At 43.0% G+C, this 21,705-nt stretch overlaps 2 protein-coding genes across 3 annotated transcripts; one reads left to right on the top strand and one right to left on the bottom strand.

The window, feature by feature from the left end:
* Positions 1–75: 75 nt before the first annotated feature.
* On the top strand, positions 76–2,475 carry ANKRD37 (ankyrin repeat domain 37). The gene is made up of 5 exons (XM_075265993.1): positions 76–133; positions 345–497; positions 1,427–1,518; positions 1,607–1,818; positions 2,331–2,475. The coding sequence occupies exons 1-5, from the start codon at positions 116–118 to the stop codon at positions 2,339–2,341; spliced, it is 486 nt and encodes a 161-aa protein (XP_075122094.1). The 5' UTR covers positions 76–115; the 3' UTR covers positions 2,342–2,475.
* Positions 2,476–3,870: 1,395 nt separating this feature from the next.
* Positions 3,871–20,371, bottom strand: UFSP2 (UFM1 specific peptidase 2). Of its 2 annotated transcripts, none has more exons than XM_075259205.1 (12): positions 20,287–20,371; positions 18,380–18,458; positions 17,640–17,823; positions 17,494–17,557; positions 15,816–15,973; positions 14,165–14,357; positions 13,238–13,384; positions 11,800–11,964; positions 10,367–10,491; positions 8,978–9,054; positions 6,225–6,349; positions 3,871–4,617 (listed from the first exon to the last, which is right to left on the bottom strand). In XM_075259205.1, the coding sequence occupies exons 1-12, from the start codon at positions 20,287–20,289 to the stop codon at positions 4,531–4,533; spliced, it is 1,407 nt and encodes a 468-aa protein (XP_075115306.1). In that variant the 5' UTR covers positions 20,290–20,371; the 3' UTR covers positions 3,871–4,530. The 2 variants fall into 2 exon arrangements, with proteins under 2 accessions (XP_075115306.1, XP_075115315.1); XM_075259214.1 differs by having other exon boundaries at positions 15,816–15,970.
* Positions 20,372–21,705: the final 1,334 nt, after the last annotated feature.

Below are 21,705 nucleotides of genomic sequence, written 5' to 3'. Positions count from 1 at the left end.
GGCTTCGGGCAGCTCTAGATGTAGAAGAGTGGAGAGAGGAGATTGTGCGCTCAGAGCGCTGGTGGCGCGAGTGTAGGGAGGATCGCGGTGTGTGTATCAGTGACCTGAGGAGAAGATGCTGCAGGAGGAGGAGGTAAGAGGTGCTGCAGGACTGATACACCTATCATATGTGGTGCTGCAGGACTGATACACCTAGCAGATGTGGTGCTGCAGGACTGATACACCTAGCAGATGTGGTGCTGCAGGACTGATACACCTAGCAGATGTGGTGCTGCAGGACTGATACACCTATCATATGTGAGGGACATTGTTGTGGCCCGGCTAACTGGAAACTTTCCTGTCAGTTTTCCAGCCTGAGCCAGCTGATGGAGCCTGGAGCAGCGGTGAATTCTCCGGGAGATGCCCTAGGACAGACACCTGCACACCTGGCCGCACACGGGGGACATGCTTTTTTCCTTCTCTGGCAGCTGCAGACTGGAGTGGACATTAACCAGCAGGTCGGTATTCACACTGCGCTACTTGGTATTGCCTATAGAAATATCAGAATCCCATCAGAAGCCATGACTGATGCTAAAGATGTCAGGGAAAGCTAGTGCTAGTGTGAACACAGCCATACACACACTGACAGCAATCCACCAAGCCCCCTCCCATAAACATACACCTTGCCCTTGGACCAGTATGCGTATATTCAGCTAAAATGCTGCCGTACACCTCTGGATAACAGGATTGGGCATATTGACAATCAGCATGTCTGATCCCTCTATTCATATATCTAGTACTGAGGGAGAATTGCACATTAGATGGTTGGACTGCTTTTGCCACCTTAACCTCACATGTATGTAGTTTTTGTTCAGATCCCATGTTCTGAATCCACTCCTGGTTTCAGCTTAAAAACTAAGCGAACCAGACTGAAGTCACGCAGGGATGATATAATTCGCGATGCCGTAGGAGCACATTTTTGTGTCAGGGCTGAAGATAGTATCGGTGACTCACTGTACAAGCGGTTCGACCCACACGCCTTGCTGAAAATAAGAGGCCGTGGCGCACTGTTGTGCCCGATCAGCTCATAGCGTGGAGATTGTCACATTTGGGAGCTGTGCAGTCATGTGCCCCATAGTGGGTTGAATTCCCACCTTTCCTGATTTCTGGAAATGTCCATTACTCTATAGAGCTACTGTATGTTAGGAGCTCTGCATGTAAAGGATATGCCTATAGGGTTTCCTGTCCCTGCAGCCTATATGTTAATGGTAAGCTGGAGGATTACAGGCTGAGCTCATATCAAAGAGCTTTACTTATGTTTCCAGGTTAGTCATGGGCTCTTTTGGTGAATTCTCCAAGCAGAATGTGCATGGTAATTATTTCTATATAAATGTTACTTATTTTAGGTGCTACATATCCATTAATATCTGCTGCCATTTTTTTCTAGGACCTCTTTGGAGAAACCTTGATCCACAAAGCGGCTCGTTCTGGGAGTCTGGAGTGCCTCAGCGTGCTTGTGGCTCACGATGCCAGACTTGAGTAAGTCCTTCTTTGTATTGCTTGATCAGTTCATGGCCTGTATAGTGTACGGTGTGAGCGAGGTGACTGATAACGTTTTACTCTACAGTGTCTGTAATAAGGAAGGACTCACAGCTGAAGCTTTGGCGTTGTCTAGTGGTTTTGAAGAATGTGCAAAATATCTGGCAACTGTAAAACACACGCAAGATACGTTCTCCAGAGCGCGGTCCTCAATGCAGGAGATACAGGAGACAACAGCCGGTAATAAGAGAGGACATTGCAACATAACAGCTGCTTATGGAAAGAGGAGACGATCAGACGGTGAGTATTTTACAGTCTGACGCTCTAAAGAAGCCTATGGAAAAAATACCATACCTAGACCATACTAATATTATTTTTATTTCTTTTAATTCCACAAAAGTGTGTTTGTTTGTTTTTTTTGTGGCTGGTGCTAAGTGTCAAACCACCCTAAATGTGACCTACTTTTAAAGCAGCAGCAGAACAACCCTCCAGGTCACAATCAGAGATATCTATGTCCTCTATCTAAGTATGGGGAGAAAGCTGGACCCTTGTCTTATCTCTGCCCTGCTAGCATGCCAGCACAGTAAATAATCTAGTGATATCTCCACAACCCTGTAGATTTGCCTCTGTTGCTTGATAATTTATTATGCTCGACATCACCGAAAAATGTGAGCCAAAAAACCTCTTCCCTAGCGTAATATATGGCAATATGTATAGCTATAATACCACTAAGGTGAACAGAGTCCAATAATAAAGGTAAAATATGTTTCTAATACTTGCACTATAACAACCGTCTCTTCTCTTCCTTCCAGGCTTTCTGTAGCTGGATACAAGATGATCTGCATATGTTCTTGGCAGTAATATGCTTCCGTGAGGAGCTCTTACCTAATGGCTCACATTAAGCTAATAGACACTACTGCCTCTCTGCTGGAAGGAGGGGGTTTCATGCACGCTACATGGACAGATGGTTTTTTTATCTCTTTGTTTTTATACTTGCATGTTTCAAATAATAAAAACTATACATAAGCTTGTGGAGTTGTTTTTTTTAAATCCTAATTTCTAAAGTAATTTAACAACCCAAACTTGGTGCAGATATCCAAGACACTGAAATGCCCCTATACAATAAAACACGAATGAACAACAACATGGTCAGTAATGTTTATGAGGTATCAACTGTCTACACAATTGCATCTCAGTATGGCCAATTTATTACGCCTTGTACACAAGTTATCTGGCATGAGTTGAAGTTTTTTTTTGTTGTTGCAAAAATGTGATTATTTTTGTTTTGTGCTGCCCATGCCACTTTCATGGACAAGTGTAATGGCAGCATGCTAGATTTACTATGTATGCCAGTCTACTAGCGTAAATAATCCCTCCAATGTATGCCAGTCTACTAGCGTAAATAATCCCTCCAATGTATGCCAGAGCACAGAACTGCAGAGGCTCATTTACAAGGAAGCGTCTAGTCATAAGTAATGTGCACCCTCCTGCGTTGTAGGATATGTGAAGACTGCTGGACATCACGCAAGGCATCTTAATGCAGGTTTTTGAAGTTAACCCTTGCCACTGCAGAAACTTGTCATTTTGCCTTTTGATTCTTTAATAGTAATGTATATTCCTCTGGTAGTCCTGCAGTGCTTACTGAGCTCGGCTGTCATATGAAGTAGTCTGGGATGTCTTTGCTGCAGTGATAGCTTACCCACTACCTCAAGTGACCACTGAGGCCACATCACTGGAGTGGTGAAACTGAAGACTTGATGGGTTGAAGTAGTATCAATTTAGTGTTTTTTTTGGGGGGGAAGAGGAAAAATATAAATGAAAATATCTTTCTCTCAATCCACTCCTAGTTTTGTCCTCAAAATGCCACAGATAAAAGCAGCTCCAAGCAGACCTAACACTTTGATTTCTGCATCAGTTTTCCCAGTATCTGGCCCTGTTGCAGAGATTTTGGTTCCGTTACCTATATTGCTGCACTGTCAGAGGAGCCGGCCTTACAGCTCACAGTCATTGCTGGACGGTCGGGAATATTACTCCCGACGGTATACTTCTATAGTCTTATACTGTCTGGTGGGACGTTCCTCATCACCCACCAATGACGCTGAGCTGTAAGGCCAGCCCCTCTGACACTGCAGTCATCTCTACCGAAACTAACATCACATACCGGCAAAAGTGACAGTACGATGAATTCAGCTGATCAGTGGATATAATACGCACAATGTTAGAGGACATGAAAGGTTCCCTTTAAAGGATAACAATGATAAAATGTGATTAGTACCAATAAAGGAGTATTCTGGTTTCGGCAAATATCGTTTACTCATTGCGGAATAAAATTGTTTAATACTCTGTATCAATCTTTGCTATGCATTTTCCCCTCTTCTAATGTATGTATAAAGTTTCTGCCTCTTATGATGATCACACAGGTGCCAGGTTGGGCTAAGATCTGTACTGTAAACCTGTGTAATAACACAACTTCTTCATCCTCTGTAAGTAACGCAGAAATCTTAGGTCATAAATTTTATTCTGGAGAACCTATCCTAAGGACAGGTCATCAATATCAGATCAGTTGCAGTCAGATATCTGTCGTACCCCACCTGTCACTACTGAAGCAGATACTGCCGTTCTTTGTGTAGTGGCTGAACGAAGTCACTACAGCATAGCTCCCATTGACGTGAAAGGTGTGTGATCTGCAATACCCTGGTCTGGTCATTGTACATAACCGTGCTGTCTGCTTCCTGCTCCATTTTCTATGTGTCGGCTGCTGAGAACATCTGATACATGAGGGTCACCGATCTAACACTGATCACCTATCCTTAGGATAGGTCATCAATCATTTTAGCCTTGGAATACCTTTAAATTCTGATGAATTAATACACAAAGTAAAAAAAAGAAAAAGTCTGTTCTATTATACAATGGACACATTATTTACCCTTGAGTATTTGCGGTGCTGGAAATAACATGTTGATACAACAAAATATTTTAAAATACCTTCTTTGTAATAAATGTTACCCAATACTAAAAAACTACAGGCCGCTGAGGTAAACAGAGATTATAGTAAGCGTCTGCAGTCCAGAAATCAGCTCCCTTCCATCCGCACCATCCCTGGGGCAAAAAGAAAAAAAAAATAAGCATATTCATATCATAAAATGTATACCAAATATTGGACTGTAAACACAATGGAATTTACCTAAAAAATGGTTTTCCCATGAAAAGGATAGAGAATAAGGGTCTGGTCTCTGCTGGAGGAAGCCAAGTCCAGTGAATGGCGCAGCAGTGGACATGTGCAACCTCCACTCAGTACCAGCGATCAGACACTTATCCCCCATTCTTTCCATAGGGGTAAGTAATGCTGTGTTTAAAGGGGTTTCCTATGATTCACATGAAACTATTCACATTCCAGTTTCCATGATATATTTGACACAAAGTTTCATAAACTGCATTGTGGGACTATTAAAGGATTCTTATCTTATAACAGGGTGATGTGGATCTTTCGCCTCAAATCTGTTTTTACACCAATAATTATATTCTTCATAAAATACCAATTCCACATTGTGACATTAATATATTATTACTACTGCAGGAAAAGTTCAATATATTGACAATTGAGAGTCCCTACAAAATCTATAGGGCCCCACCGATTAAACAGTATATTAGGCCTTATTCACAAGTCTGTCCTTTGCGGATGTGCGTCATATTCACGGACAGCATGTGAAGGTAACTCTGTATAGATTAATACTTGTATATGTACAATATGTGCGACACCTCACAAATCCCCAAGTCTCTCCCAGTAAGGGGAAGTTCACATGTGAGTTTTTTTGGACCGGAATTTGACGCTGAGGCCACCTCAGATTCTAGTCCAAAAAACGGCTAGCCGCGACGGCATTCCGCTCCGGATTACGCCCGAATGAATCAGCCTAGTTGGGAGGGAGGTATTGCGAGGCGGACGTCTGCTGCTGAAACAGCGGCAGAATCCGCCTGAAGAAAGGACAGGTCACTTCTTTTTAAAGCAAGCAGTTTGTTCTTGCTGCGGAAAGAGGAAATGACCGGCTCCCATTGATTTCAATGGGAGGTGGTTTTTTTGAACTGGATTCTGTTGCAGATTCTGCGTCAAAATCTGATCCAAAAAAACCCTGTGTGAATCCAGCCTTAAGATGCTTCCCAGATTCCTGCAAGTTTCTACTTCCTCTTTCAACACATATGAAACGACTACTAAGCCAATCACCAGCCATAGTGTTGATCAGTGATCGGGTGGGTTTTTGTCTGCTGTGTGTCTAGAGGCAGCGAGAAGTAGAAACCAATGGGAACCTCAAAGGCAGTGGGAGGAAAAGTGATATTTTCTCATTTTCTTTTTTAACCCATTCCTTTTGTAAAAGTTTATACCCATTGGATAACCCCTTCAAAGTCATATCACTACTGCACCAATATTCAGAAATGTAGGACAGTCTAGAGCAGGCATAGGGAACCTTCGGCTCTCCAACTGCTGTGAAACTACAACTCCCAGCATGCTCCATTCACTTCCATGGGAGGTCCAAGAACAGCAGAGCCAGTATGCATGCTGGGAGTTGTAGTTTTGCAACAGCTGGAGAGCCGTACGTTCCCTACCCCTGGTCTAGAGACAACAGAAAACTAGGAAGATGTTCAGTAAATGATTTCCAAACAACTCAAAGTGCATTTCTAGCTGAAATAATAGAATACATCCCAGACAATACCTTCTCCACAATGGTTTGTAGATCTTCAGCTCCTTTGTAATGTGGATCTAAAATTAAGTATTTGATTTCTCCTGTTGTCTCGCTCCAATTTACTCCAAGGATCGTATGTGCCAGAACGCCACCGCCTGAGCAAAGGAAAAGGTTTGCTGAAACATTGCCAGGATAACTTACAGGGGGATATTTTATCCACAAACCCTTCTATCCTTTTCATACAAGTACAACATTTTTAATTGGATTTATTGCCAAATGTAACCTTTTACCCAACTGGTTAAAAAAAAAATAATGGATGCATAACAAACATAACATGTAGCCAAGCTGAAACCGCATATGTATGCATGTAGTTTTGACATTTTCTCAAAACATTATTGCTGGTATTTTTAACGTTTCATACAAATTAGTCTTATTTAATAGAGTATGTGTTTCTGTACAAGAATGTAATGTACTTCTAGTGTACGTGTATATACAAATTTAGCAATTTTGTGTCTAAAACAAAAATCTCTCAAAAGTTCCTGCATCTAGGTGGTTCCTTTTTGGTTAACTGTTCCTGATACAAGGGATCTTCCGTCCTTTGTGAACCCATCTTGTTTCACCGTGATAACAGAGAATGGAGGGAGGGGAGGGAATAGTCTGTTGTCTCTTCACACACTGAATGTAGATGGGAGGGGGTAGGTTTTTCTCATAGCCTCCACATACATCTGAAATAGCCTTCCCTACCTGGACACTGGACTGAGAGCTTTTCACACCTTACAAATGTATGAAAATTCTGCTTATTTACTAGTTTCTACTTCTGGTTGCTTGTGTTATTGCTGATAAGATACTAGTCATAGACAGTAAGCAGCTTTCTGTGACACTGAGCTCATACAATTCTCTTTGTTTCAGGGATCTGTTTAGCTGCATCATTCCCTGTTATATGCAGTCACCTGTCCCTGGATTTCCTATACTATGTTCACTTAAACTTTTCTCAGATATTTGTTCCCTATTGTCCAGTTACTCCTGGCAGAATTACATAAAGAAATAAGAGAGTGAGGTGAGTGAGGTGAGGTGAGGTGAGGTGAGGGTGTGTGTGTGTGTGTGTGTGTGTGTGTGTGTGTGTCTGAAGGAAAGGGGGGGCGGATTCCGTCTTATTGCACACACCCACAGCCTGATAGAAAAACGTAATATGTGCTGCAGCTATAATGGGGCTATTAGCAACAAAAAATCCGATAGGACACCATGTGTGAAGGCTTATCTAGTCATAGAACAGACTGCCCAGCTAGACCTGGAAGATATTTTAACTTTTCATGAAAACTCAGGAACCCTTTAAAAGGATTCTATCATTTAGAAAGGTGATTTTGAGGTAAGCATATGCCTGAATAGCCTTTAAAAAGGCTATTCAGGTGCCACCTCCAGTTCTGCCAAAGACCCCCCAATTTTTTTTTTTTTTTAAGTAAAAACAGGTAAATAATATATACAAATGAGGTTGATCGAGAACCCTAGGTGTTCCTCAGGTCCAGCATACACGCCCCATGTCATACCTCTGAAACATCCCTCCGTGGCTTGTACTCCAAAAGACCTCCTCCTCCACATGTTCTGTACCACCTACATCTTCTGTAGTCTCGCTCCAGGCGGATTAAATTCCATGCATGCACATTAATGTTCCGTTCTGAGTGGTACTGTGCATGCCCGAGCGCCATTTTATTGTAGACCGTGCAGTTCACTATAACAAAATGACATTCGGGCATGCGCATGCACCGGATTTCAACCTCCCGGAGCGAGACTACAGCAGATATAGGTGGTACAGGACGTGTGGAGGAGGAGGTCTTTTGGAGTACAAGCCACGGAGGGACGTTTCAGAGGTATGACATGGGGCGTGTATGCTGGCCCTGAGGAATACCCAGGGTGCTCGGTGAGCCTCATTTGCATATATTATTTACCCGTTTTTACTAAAAATGGGGGTCTTTGGCAGAACTGGAGGCAGCCCCTGAATAGCCTTTTTAAAGGCTATGCAGGCATATGCTTACCTCTAAATCCCTTTTCTAAATGATAGAATCCCATTAACTCCCCGTGTCAGCAGGTAGACACCTGTTCACATGATGCACTATTACGTCTTGAAGATGGTGCTGACTTAATAGCTGAGGCAACATTATTGGGAACAGGTGTCCTATTCACACTTCAGTGTTTTACAAATCATTGACATGCAAAAAATGAACACACAGCTGACGACCTGATCTAACAGATGTAAGCGGTGACTGCTGTAATGCAATCTCTACAGGGCAAGAAGTGTCAGGCTATTATGAGGCTCAGTGAACAGAACTTTCAAAAAAAATTCTGAATTTTTATTTTTTTTGTAATGTAGATTGTGAGCCCCATATAGGGATCACAATGTACTTTTTCCCCATCAGTATGTCTTTGTAGAATGGGATGAAATCCATGCAAACATGGGGAGAACATACAAAATCCTTGCAGGTGTTGTTCCTGGTGGGATTCGAACCCAGAACTCCAGCACTGTAAGGCTGCAGCACTAACCACTGAGCCACCGTGATGCCCTGAATTTTTATTTAAATATGGGAAAAACACTTTAAGCGTGTAATATAAAAGTTCCGATGACAGACTCCTGGACTTCTACTTTTTTTTAGCCTTTTTCACATTGGTTTTTTACATCAGTGTTTTGTAAGCCAAAACCAGGAGTACACTGGAAAGAGTTACACCTGTTCTGTGCTTTTACAAAAACTGATGTGTGAATAAGACTTTCTTATGTCCCAGTTTACACTTACCTATCATCACAGGAGTTCCTTCTGTCTGGAAGTGAGTAACCAGATCTCTCCCTCTAGATGCCAGTTCTGTACCTTGACTGTGAAGGTAGAAAATAAAGTGATAGGCCCCATCATAGCTGTAATACCATAAAAATCACACTAGCCATCAACAGCAAATTTGTTTTATGGCCATTGTTTTATAGGTACCGATCTGTAATTTTATAGTTGGATAACATAAAAGTAAATGATTAACACTAAATCGTATCCCATTTATCTTCCGGGAAGACTGAAGAACTGTTAGCCCAAACTTATCACCCTTTATCAACAGGCTTACTTGGCTCAACTATATATATACATATATATAGTATAAGAGCAATCTACGAGAAACGCATTGATCGGCACTCATTTGCGTCAGCCTAATTACACAGCCCAATGCAAACTGAACGGAGGAGGAGAGCGGTATCTACTGCGATAATTTCTACGCCATTCTGTTGTATGGATTATTGGCTGCACTGCCAATAATTTATATCTTTTGTCTGGTATAAAAGATACGATCAGCGACCTGCAAGAATTTGCTTGATAGTCAGCTGATCTGCAACTCTATGAGACAGGGCTACTATCCCTAGGGGCACTCATTGATATTTATAACCCTGACAATAGGGAAGTCTATTAGGGCCTTAACTTACTGGACTACTGTTATCTAGTTGAATGTTCCCATAGATGTAAAATGGCTGGTGTATCTTGTTCTCAGGCCTTATTTAAAGTGGATACAAGCATTTACTAAAATATAGAGGTTAGGACAGGTGACAAGTCCTGTTTAATGGGGCTCTGCAGGATCAGAAAACATGGTTGCTTTGTTCTTCTCAGGAAGAGACCTTGCGCCTGTTGGTCTCATAGAAATACTACAGCTCAGTCCCATTAAAATGAATGGGACTTAGCTGCAGAATAGCCATGTGACCAACGGACATGAGAAGATGAAATCAGCCATGTTTTAATCCCCCTCTGACACTGAAATCCCACAGTCTTACTTACATATAGGGGCTAAAAACCTGCACAGTCATTCTCACAGCCGAGTGTTTGCAACAACTATATCCAGTCTATGCATTCATCTGCCAACTAAAAAATCCAACTACAGATCAATAATATATTCTATACTGATACACTGTAGTAAACAACCAGGACAGATACGATTTGTACCAATGTTGTCTTCTGCTGAGACTACATATAACAGGAGTGAAGTCTGAGATGTGAGAATTTGTGTATTTGGTCCATTCTGGGTTTTCAGCCCCTACTTGTATACTAGCATGTTTATATTCATTGACAGCACATACTAATGAGGACCTGAAGCATGTGCTATAGAATCATTCTGAGCTTCTAAAGGAACTATCATCCTGACTTTTTGACACTTACTTTACAAAGATGATTTTGGATGTGACACCGAGCAGCTGGTTAAGCACCAGCTGTACCTCGATTGAGCCAATCCACTGCCGGGATCCAACAAAGCTTGTGGGTTTGTCTCCAACATCAACCAGAGCCTGTTCAATAAAGACTGTATCCATCAAAATGAATAGGAAATTCCAGACACAAAACCACTGTATTTTACACAACATAATTGTATTGTATGGCTGGGAGAGATTCAACATGCACTAGCTTATTCCTGAGCAGAGAGATCCCACTGCCCCTCAGTAATGATAGATAGTATTCAGATGCATAGCGGCCCATCAATCACGGTGAGGGGAGTGGGAGAGACAGAGGGTTATCTGCCCTCACAAATACATTGGACTCATAAGTGCAAGTGCATTTCTTGTTTGCTTCTTTTAGCCACATGGCACAATATTTGTGCTGCTGATCCAGGTTTTGTCTAGACCAGTGATGGCATGCTTTTCATAGAACTGCAACCCAAAACCCACTAATTTACCCCAAAGTGCCAATACTGCAATTTAACCTTAGTACTGTGTGGATTCATAATTGTGGACAGTTATGGACCCGCAAAATATAGTAGCGTGAATGGGGCTTTACAGGGCTTTCAATGATACAAAACAACTTTGTAATGAAAAGGTAGAAGTTTTCATTTGGTACTTTTGAACTATTAATGTTCACTATTTACATCACACAAGATCTGTTTTACATCCTGTAATAACATCACATGTTTGCCATAAAACAGATCCTGTGTGATATAAATAGTGAAGGGCCCCCAGACAGTACAATGTGCTCCACAGTGACCACCAGACAGTACAATGTGCACCAAAGTGGCCCCCAGACAGTACAATGTGCTCCACAGTGACCACCAGACAGTACAATGTGCTCCACAGTGACCACCAGACAGTACAATGTGCTCCACAGTGACCACCAGACAGTACAATGTGCTCCACAGTGGCCCCCAGACAGTACAATGTGCTCCACAGTGACCACCAGACAGTACAATGTGCTCCACAGTGGCCCCCAGACAGTACAATGTGCTCCACAGTGACCACCAGACAGTACAATGTGCTCCACAGTGGCCCCCAGACAGTACAATGTGCTCCACAGTGACCACCAGACAGTACAATGTGCTCCACAGTGGCCCCCAGACAGTGCAATGTTCCCCACAGTGGCATTTGCACATACACCTGACAGAATCACTCTCTCATCAGGGGATCTGGGAAAGCTGTCCCGGATTACCTGTGAGCAAGTGATTCAGGAGCCTGGCTGGGTGACATCACGCGTGCCCACAGAGAGGACTCTGAGTGCCCCTTCTGGCACGTGAGCCATAGGTTCACCACCTGGACTAGGCTATACTGGACACATTATACAATTTTAGGTGTATAATAAAATCATTGCATTTGTGTTCTTGTGAAACATACCTGCTGGATCTCTCTATGTGTTGGAATGGATCTGTCACTATAACCTTGATATTTAAACCAAGAACAGATGGTCTGGAGAGAGCGATAGGCACAACCCCAGCCATTGTCATCCATACGGTCCTGCATGTAGTGATGGTAACTGTAGATTCCCTGTACCAAGGAGACCTATAAAGAGAAGATATATTACTAGTTCAAGGCATAACTGATTATTGACTGTGACATATGAAGGATGTGAACCCTAATATGAAATTGTACTTCCAAATATATAATAAAAAAACAACAAAAAAAACCCATAAATGAATAGTACATATAGATTTAAGAAAATTTGTAATATCACTTTTAAAAAAAAATATGTTTCCACGGCAGCACAGTGGCTCAGTGGTTAGCACTGTAGCCTTGCAGCGCTGGAGTCCTGGGTTAGAATCCTGCCAAGGGCAACATCTTCAAGGAGTTTGTATGTTCTTCCAGTGTTTGCTTGGGTTTCCTCCCACACTCCAAAGACATACTGATAGGAGGAACACTATATATATATATATATATATATATATATATATATATATATATATATATATATATATATATTTTTTTTTTTTCCTTCTCAATTTCCTTCTCAGGCTGATCTCCATTCCTTTAACAAGCTGTTTATTTATATAGCGATTCCATATCCAGCTAACACACATAAGTCTATGGAGAGGAGGAAGCTGTTTTGATAGATTTATTGCTTCATTCTATGCAGAACTGTCAGAACATCTCTCTAACTCATAGGTATTTGTATGTTTTGTTATTTTTCCAGCAGCAGCCTCCTCTTCCTCCTCCCCCCTCCATAGACTTCAATGTAAATTGTAACTCAGTCCAATATATAGTGAAGGAAACATACTGCTTTAATAATACACGTTAATACATTTCTTTTATTCACCTGTACTATTCATTTATGAAAAGCTGTTTTATAATCGAGGGTACGCTTTACGCTGGGTTCACACCAGCGTTCGGGTCTCCGTACCTGTCATGCCGAGTCCGGCCGTGAGCGCCGGTGAATGGATTTGAAAGATGCCAGCAGGTTTCCGTCTCCTGCCCTGTTTTGTGTAGGAAACGGAAACCTACAGAACGAAGTCCTGGGCGCAGATGTGAACGAGCCCTTGGAGAGATTAGCTTAAAACAGCTTATACCCCTGTAAATGACAGGCAGCAAAACTACAGCAATTTATCAGGCAAAGCAAGCAAAAACAGATTACTACTCCATTTTCCTCTTACAGTTGTATATAGAAAGTTCTACAGAGATTCGGAGATACGAGAAGGGGGTAATGCTGCATTTTCTAAAATCTATATAATTCTAGAATAAATAGGTGATGGATTACTATCAGATGCTTTGGTGAGTTACTTCCGATCTTCCAGTTACTATTATAGCTAGATGTGCACTTTATAGACACAGCAGTACTCACAATGCCTCCTTCTAGAGCTGGATGGTTCAGATGTACATGTGGATTTCGAAGATATCCATCTTTATATGGCTCATCTGGAAAATGATAGGCATTGGCTCTTTTGAAATATGGTTTGTCAAGGGGCAGGCTAAACTCAGCATGTAAGGCCTAAAATATTGGATAGAAGAGAGAAGTTACAGCACATAGGGTGAAGCCAACACTCATGTTTCTCACTAAGGTTCACCCCCCTTTCACACAAAACGCAGAAAGTGCAGCCTGTGTGATTTTAGTTATCTTTTTTTTAAAGAACATTGCTGCCCAAAATTATTACCCACTATGGGACAAAATTATTAGACTGGCACTGGCGTTTCATACTCCAGCTTTTAAAACATAAAAACAAGCACAATGCCTTACATTTGTATACGGGCTGTGCTTGATATTGCAGCTCAGCTCAGTCACTTAAATGGGACTGAGCTGTGAACAAACTATGTGAATGATCCCATCTGTTGGATCCCTGCTGATCTGCAATTATTGATTTATCCCGAGGATAGGTCATCAAAGCTCAGAAAACCCCTTTAGTTCAGGACAACACGTGGTGTAAAAATCAGAGCAAAAAATGCTGCACTTTACTATAGAATTCCATCCACACATTGCAGAAAAATACGTGCAGAACAAATGCTATGGTTTTCAAAACAGTTGCATTTTTATAAATCGCAGCATGTCAATTCTACCTACAGAAATGTTGGCGGTTTCCTTATAGATATAACTGAAGCAGAAAGTCCACAAAGGAAAACTCTAGACTTTCTGTGAAAAGCGTTGCAGGAAAAACCGTGACGTATTTCCACTGTGGTTTTTCCTGCAGTGCTTAATTGCTGTGGCCCCCACTGTAGGGCCTTAGCCTTAATATAAGACATAAAGAGGACTTTCTTCTAGGGCTTTGCTACATACCTTTCTAGAATCTTCGAGCTGAGACTCTGCAACTCCTGCAGGATAAACCACAGTGACAAGTTCTTGCCTTCCTGGTAACATGAAGTGAAATGGTTCTGCCACAGAGATGGCGGTTCCCTTCATATATTTCAGAAGACATTTCTCCATATCAGCTAGTTGCTGTGTGAGTTTGTTCACGAGGATCTTTTGTACCCTGCTCAAAACAACAAGAACGTAAAAATTGGCATACAAATAAGTACAATAAATCCCTAGTATCCGCAGTTTCACTTAGCCAAGGTTTGCAGCAGGGGATTATGTACGGCATTATGTTATTGACCAATCCTTTGGACAAGTCATTAATATAAAATCATTGAAGGCCGACACCCAACCCGGCACTGACCAGCTGTTCTCTAAGTAGTGTATGGAGCCAGAAGCAGGTGGCTCTGTATAGTGTGCAGTAACAGCACGGCCCAGTCACCGCACAGAATACTGTACTATTTACTTCTAGCTCTGTACATGGTGCGGAGTAGTGTTTGATATTATCCGTTTTCCAGTATCGACAAGAAGACTTGGAAACTATTAACTTCGGATACTGAGGTCTTGCTGTATAGAATATAGAGCTCAATAGTCATCACAGACTGATCACAACCTGCGCTGCGGTCATTCTTATTTTCCTTCTTTCAGGGTTTAAAAGGGTTATCCACCTTTTAAAATGGATGGCTTATCTTTAAGGCAGATCTTAGTTTTATATCTACAGGAGTTTAAATGCTAGGCACTTCTCACTAGACGTACTTGTAGTAGTAGGTATTATTGGTATTGCAGTGGTGTCCTATTCATGTGTATGGAATACTGCTAAAAGTACATCAAGTGAGCATCACAGCGCCTGAAGATCCCAACAGTCAGACCCCTGCTAGTCTTAAATTGATGGCCTATCTTAAAGGTGACCCATCAATTTTCAGAAGGTGGATAACCCCTTTAAGAACTCTAAGGGGATGTACACACTACACTTACAAATTTCCTTTGCTCTTATGCATCATTGGGGATCTGACACCTGGGACCTGTGTAGATCAGCTGTTTGATGAAAAGCAGAGTTTGGGTGAGATCTGCAGAATATTCAGAGAAAAACAAGAAATGGAAGTTTCCATCATGCTTTTATACATGGGAGAGAACGCGGCAGCATACCAGACAAGTCTGTTCTGTTCCTATTAATGTCTGCTGTTCTCATCCTATGATGGATGACGGCAACGGACATTAATAATGGTATTGTTAACCTACCCCAACATCATACTTTAGAGAAGACCTGCAGCTGAACATTTAAAAGGGGTTGTACAAAGTTTTAAAGGGAGTCTGTCAGCAGTAAATTTGTTTATAAACTGGTCACAACACTTTTTAGTGGTGTAATCTACAGTATTCTACACTCCAAAGACATACTGATAGGGAGGAAAGAAAAAAAAAATAACTAAGCATGGTCTTCAGCTTCTCTTTGGAGCAGCATTGTACATATCTGACCTCTGCACTACTTACATAAGTGAACCCCATTTTCACAGCTGGTGGAAGTTCCTGTAGTTATACCATCAGACACTTGGTGAAGCCCCTTTAACAGGGCATCTGTAAGTGTAATCTGATTCAATTGTGGAATTGGACCTAAAAGACTATGAATACATATACAGACCTGCCCCATTTCTCTTCTGCGGAAAGAGACACAGCCGTATCCATGGGCAGAGTGATGTTCACAAGGTGATGACTCTGTGTGTTGTAATTAATTGTTGGAGCCACGGCCTTAGATGAGGTTGACAAGTCAAACATGGGACTGAGGTTTACTACCTGCTGCTGACAAGAGATACAGAAAGCTGTTTATTAGTTCAGCTGAACACATACATATATATATATATATATATATATATATATATATATATATATCACACATGCATACATACATACACACACAGTACAAAAAAAATACCTAAACAACAGAGATTGCACCAGAATATCATATTGTAATGTAAACAATGGGGTTATACAGTAGTTGTCAATAAAGGGACTGTCCAGGGACTTATTTTACTTACTTCCTCCCACATTTTATCATGCTTGATCTGGTACTCAGGGATGGTTCTGACCCCGGACCACATGATCAAACCACTCAGTCCCTGAGTTGCTCAGCTTCCTTTTTCCTCTCTACCATTTTTACAGACGATTACCTGTGCTATGGCATGTGGCCGACCACAGTAAAGCTAGACCCCATGACACAGGCAACTACTTGTAAAAATGGGAAAGGAGGCGGAATGACCTGAGGGCTGGTGCTGGTTCTAACCAAGTGACCTGTAATTGGAACAAGCAGGAACCCACAGATCCAGCACGGCCTGATCTGGGGCTGCTACAAACACACACAAAGATACAAAACACTGTTGCAGTTCAAACACTCCATTCCTCGGCTCACTGGTGTCCCCTGCCGCTGCAGTCCTTGCTGTATGTGATCACTAGAGGCCACTGATTGGTCTAGGTGGTCACGGGCGGCAAAGACTTCAGGGAGAATAAGCCCTCCAAGCGCTGCTGGACCAGAGAGCAGCAGGAGAACACCAGAGGATAGGCGAGTATGTTTTATTTATTTATTTTTTTCCATTGTTCCACTTTCCCAGTCCTCCTACCCCAGTTCTCTATTTCCTAGACAATCCCTTTAAGGGGTTATACAGGAGTATTATTAATTGGGGAGGGGGGGGGGGGGAAGACTATTAACTGATGAATTAATGATTTAAGGAGGCATTCAGGAGGTATTATTAATTAGGGGGCTCAGGGGCATTAATACTTGAGGGAAACTATTAATTTAAATGGGTTGTCCTATCATAAATATTAAAGCAGGCGAATGTTATAATGTACATCCCCCTCTTTACCGGCACTGGTCTGTCTGTCACCTTTGCTTATACACAGCCCAGTTACAGCTTAATGTCACAACATCAGGACCGCGGCATCCCAACATGGCATACTGCTGTACTGTACAGAGCGGTGGGTGGCTGCAGCGGTCTCGATAGCTTGACATCACTGCTGCAGCCGCTCCATATACAAATAGTGCAGTGAAGAGGATCACTGGCCCGGTGCAGGAACACAGGGAAGGATGCATTTTTATTTCATAACCTTGGCCTGCTGCCTGCATTCATATTTCTGACCAGGTTCAGAAATATTAATGCATTAATAATTAAAGGGGCAGAAAGGACCATTATAAATCTTTATATACGTGTGGGGGTATCAATAATTTACAGGGGATACATTTGACTACAATTTTTATGTAAGGTACAAATGTAAGAGATACACAAGGCAAAAGCAAGAATAAATTAGCTTTTCGGTAAGCCTCATACCGTTTCCTGCAATTTTTTCTCCTTTTTTTTCGAAGATCGGCGCCTAGAATCATCATCATCAGACCTAGAAACAATAAAACTGTATGTGAACTATTGATACCTCTTGGCGTGATATTATTCTAAATCAAGAAATGACATGAGCTCACTGAATAAAGCCGAGTATATCTCTACAAGGGGAGTCCTCTGTCAGGTCATTGGGTGATGTGCTGACTCCGGTGTTGGGCCATATGTACAATGTAGAGCGGCTGACATGGAACACCAAGGATTCGGACAGAAGCTTAGAAGACAGATGATCAAGTTCCTTCACCAAAGCCTTCTTGCAGGAGGATTCTGCATTAAGAAAGAAACAGGTTTATTTTCATGTTTATTTTTTTTACTTATTGAATAGTGATTTTCCAGATAAAAGGGGATTCCAGATAAAGGGTCTGGATAAAAAGGACCGCAGTGACTGGTGTTTGATTTTAGCATAAGGACTTACAAGACATGGGGACATTTGATGCAAGTTGTCAGCTTGCACATTTTGACAACAATATCTACTAATAACTTATATTTACTAAAGGAGTTATCTGATTTCTGAGACTTATAGCCTATCCAAAGGATCACCATTACCAAGGCAGCGTGGGAGACCCGGGACCATAGACTTCATTGAGGCAGCGCTGCAATACCTACACTCACCGCTGCAGTATGTATGGTGAGTGAGCAGCACCATACCCCCTCACTGCCTCGGTACCAGTGATCTGCAGGCGTCCCAGGTGTCAGATACCCATATACCGAATATTGATGGTCTAATTCAAAGTATAGGCCATCAATCTTAGAAACTGGGTAAACCACTTGTTGTAAAATATTTCAATACATCCATGATAATATAAAGGAAATAATAACATACCATCAGCTCTATCCAAGGTAAATGACAGACTCAGCCCGCCACGTATCCTGAAAATGACTTCTGGAGCTTCTGTGATACCCTATAGGGTTAAAAGGAGAAATCATTTCACACACTGTTAAAAAAGTAATAGCTGGCTCAGTCAGCGGCATAACTAGCGTGGTACCAGTGGTAGCAGCTGCCACAGAGCCCGGGACATTGCGGGGCCCGGCGGCAGCCGCTACCGCTGCGTTTTGTTTTTTTTAATAGGCCGTTACCGGCTGGAGTTACTTCAGCCGGTACGGGCCCTACTTACGGTAAATGACGCCGCGTGCCCCACAAGCACTATTATACTTGGAGGTCTTTTCGGACCCCCGAGTATAACGATTGGAGGCCGGGGAGAGGTAAGGAAACATAAAAAACATTTTCACTTACCTCTCCGCAATCCGGGCATGCTTCGGGCCTACTTGTGTGACGTCACATTACCCGGGACCTGCACCCATATGTGTCATGACGCAGGCCCCCCCGGTCACCTGATGTCCCCGGAAGATGGCTGACAGCGGCGGAGAATGCAGCGGAGTCGGGAGATAGGTAAGTAACAGATGTTTTTTTATGTTTGTATCCCTCTGGGTCTCCGATTATTATACTCTGGGGTCTGAAAAGACCCCAGAGTATAATAATTGTTCATGGGTGTCCACTATGGGGAATACTACTGTGTGCAGGGGCCAATATGGGGCATAATACTGAGTGCAGGGACCACTATGGGTAATAATAGTGTGTGCAGGGGCCACTATGGGTAATAATAGTGTGTGCAGGGGCCACTATGGGTAATAATAGTGTGTGCAGGGGCCACTATGGGGTATAATACTGTGTGCAGGGGCCACTATGGGGTATAATACTGTGTGCAGGGGCCACTATGGGGTATAATACTGTGTGCAGGGGCCACTATGGGGTATAATACTGTGTGCAGGGGCCACTATGGGACATAATACTGTGTACAGGGGCCACTATGGAGCATCATACTGTGTGCAGGGGCCACTATGGGGCATTATAGTGTGCGCAGAAATTTGGCGGGGGGGGCAGTTGGTTGAGGTCTTTGGCGTCCGTCGGGGGGGCATGTCAAAAAAGTTCGACACAGGGCCCCCATCAGATGTCACACACAGGGGTAATGCACACAGCGATGTCACAGTACAGGTCTAATGCACACAGCGATGTCGCATTATAGGGCTAATGCATATGGCGATGTCACAGGGATAATGCACACAGCAGTGTCACAGTACAGGGATAATACACACAGCAGTGTCACAGTACAGGGATAATATACACAGTGATGTCACAGTACAGGGATAATGCACACAGTGATGTCACAGTACAGGGATAATACACACCGCAGTGTCACAGTACAGGGATAATGCACACCGCAGTGTCACAGTACAGGGATAATACACACAGTGATGTCACAGTACAGGGATAATGCACACAGCAGTGTCACAGTACAGGGATAATACACACAGTGATGTCACAGTACAGGGATAATGCACACCGCATATGAAGATAGTAATTTCAGTGATGTCCCAGTACAGTAATGGGGGCACATTCAGTATTACGCTTCATCTTCCATAGTTATCAGTGATTGTACCACAGGTCTCTGGGCTCCCTTATGTTGGGCCCTATAACAGCTGCTATAGTCACTACCCTGGTAGTTATGTCCATCCCCGTAGTAATTGATGGGCACACGTTATTCTGGCTGCTTTATCGGGTGTCTGATACGAGAAGAGAACACGTAGTATATCTAGAAAGCCAGGTTCCATAGAAGTCACTGGTCTGCCATATGTTCTCACGTGATTGGTGTCAGTGCATGGCGCAGCACAAGGAGAACATCAGCATGTATGCCCTATCCATATGTGTCCCTACTGCCGGGCTCCGCTCACCATGCCTGCGGTCCTCTCTGCTGACTGTCGCTTCCATACACCGCTTCCGTCTATCAGCTGTCAATCACTTCCCAGAAGAACACGTGTCACACAAACCACGCCTAGTGTAGACAGTCGGTTACTCAAGCGCATGCGTGTTAGATTCACGCAGCTCTACGAAACTACACGTCCCAGAATTCATAGCTTGGATACGGACGGCAGAGGGAGCGAAACCATTAGCAGTGCAAGGGGGGACTGTTGAACTTGGCTATCCTTTAGCATTACAGGCTACACATGTTTTCAAGAAAATAAAAACAAATTTATATGCAAAAGTAATGTTATTTAGAAACACCTAATGGTATAATATGCTGTGCTATAGGAGTCTGACATCCTCCTTTCTTGAGCTGTTCCGTTTCCATGGCAGCCACTGGTAACAAACTGCCTAGAGCTAAGCGCTGGAGACCTGAGGAGGGGGCTAGAGGCTCAGAGGACCAGGTATAGTCACTATTCTGTGGGGATAGAGAGCTATATTGGGGTGAAGAAAAGTCAGCCTGTGGGCACACTCAGCAGATACTGTGATGTCACTCATTAGGATCGTGATGTCATCATGTCACATTATTAACTAAAACCTAAGGAGTTCATCACCATAATAATACAATGAGGTATAACTTACATAAATGTGCTGTCCGGTACATTACACAGGATAACCAGCAGGGCGGCAGTATAGAGCTCCAGTGCAGTCGCTAACTCTCCTCCATCTAAAAGCAAACTGACCACGAAGGAGGCCATAGACTATCATCACTGCCACTGAGAAGGAAACAATAACCATGGCGGATGTCTCAGTGAATCCTATTCATTCTTCTAGGTCTGCGTAATAGCCGGACATTATCTGTCTCCTTTTTCTCCCCTGACATTAAAGGGGTTGTCCCGTCACAAGGATCCTATCTATACTGCTTATTAATGTGAATGTAAGACTTTTCCTAAATACATTGCTTCAGCAAAACTGCTTTGTTTGTCCACTATCTTACTTTATTCATTTTTTTGTGGCCACAGCCCTGACCTAGCTGCTCCTGAGTCAAGTGATGTGTCAGCCTGCTCTGAGGGGGGAGGGAGGAGGGGCTAAGTGCATGGGAGCGAGCCTGGAAGGGGGGGGGGGGGTAGTTTACCCTTTGGGGGAAGGGGCTGCCAATGCAGGGTTAGACGCCGGCACAGGGTTAGACGCCAGCACAGGTGAAGCCAGCAACATCGCTATGCTTCTGCCCTGCATGAAGCAAGCAGCGGCAGAAGCGATGCTGCTATTCCGGGGGTGGGGGGGGCGGAGGAGCGGAATAACAGCATCGCTTCTGCCGCTGCTTGCTTCATGCAGGGCAGAAGCATAGCGATGTTGCTGGCTTCACCTGTGCCGGCGTCTAACACTCCCCGACATCCGCTGTAATAGAG

This window comes from Leptodactylus fuscus, chromosome 1, assembly GCF_031893055.1.
Source record: "Leptodactylus fuscus isolate aLepFus1 chromosome 1, aLepFus1.hap2, whole genome shotgun sequence".
Classification (NCBI taxonomy): Eukaryota; Metazoa; Chordata; class Amphibia; order Anura; family Leptodactylidae; genus Leptodactylus; species Leptodactylus fuscus.
This window is presented reverse-complemented; position numbering and strand designations above follow the sequence as displayed.

Coding starts and splice junctions, on each gene's coding strand:
- ANKRD37 (XM_075265993.1), top strand. Junction 498..1,426: donor GAGTGGACATTAACCAGCAG/GTCGGTATTCAC, acceptor ATTTTTTTCTAG/GACCTCTTTGGAGAAACCTT. Junction 1,519..1,606: donor GCTCACGATGCCAGACTTGA/GTAAGTCCTTCT, acceptor TTTACTCTACAG/TGTCTGTAATAAGGAAGGAC.
- UFSP2 (XM_075259205.1), bottom strand. Junction 17,558..17,639: donor GATATACTCGGCTTTATTCA/GTGAGCTCATGT, acceptor TATTGTTTCTAG/GTCTGATGATGATGATTCTA. Junction 14,358..15,815: donor GCAGAAGAGAAATGGGGCAG/GTCTGTATATGT, acceptor TGTTTTGAGCAG/GGTACAAAAGATCCTCGTGA.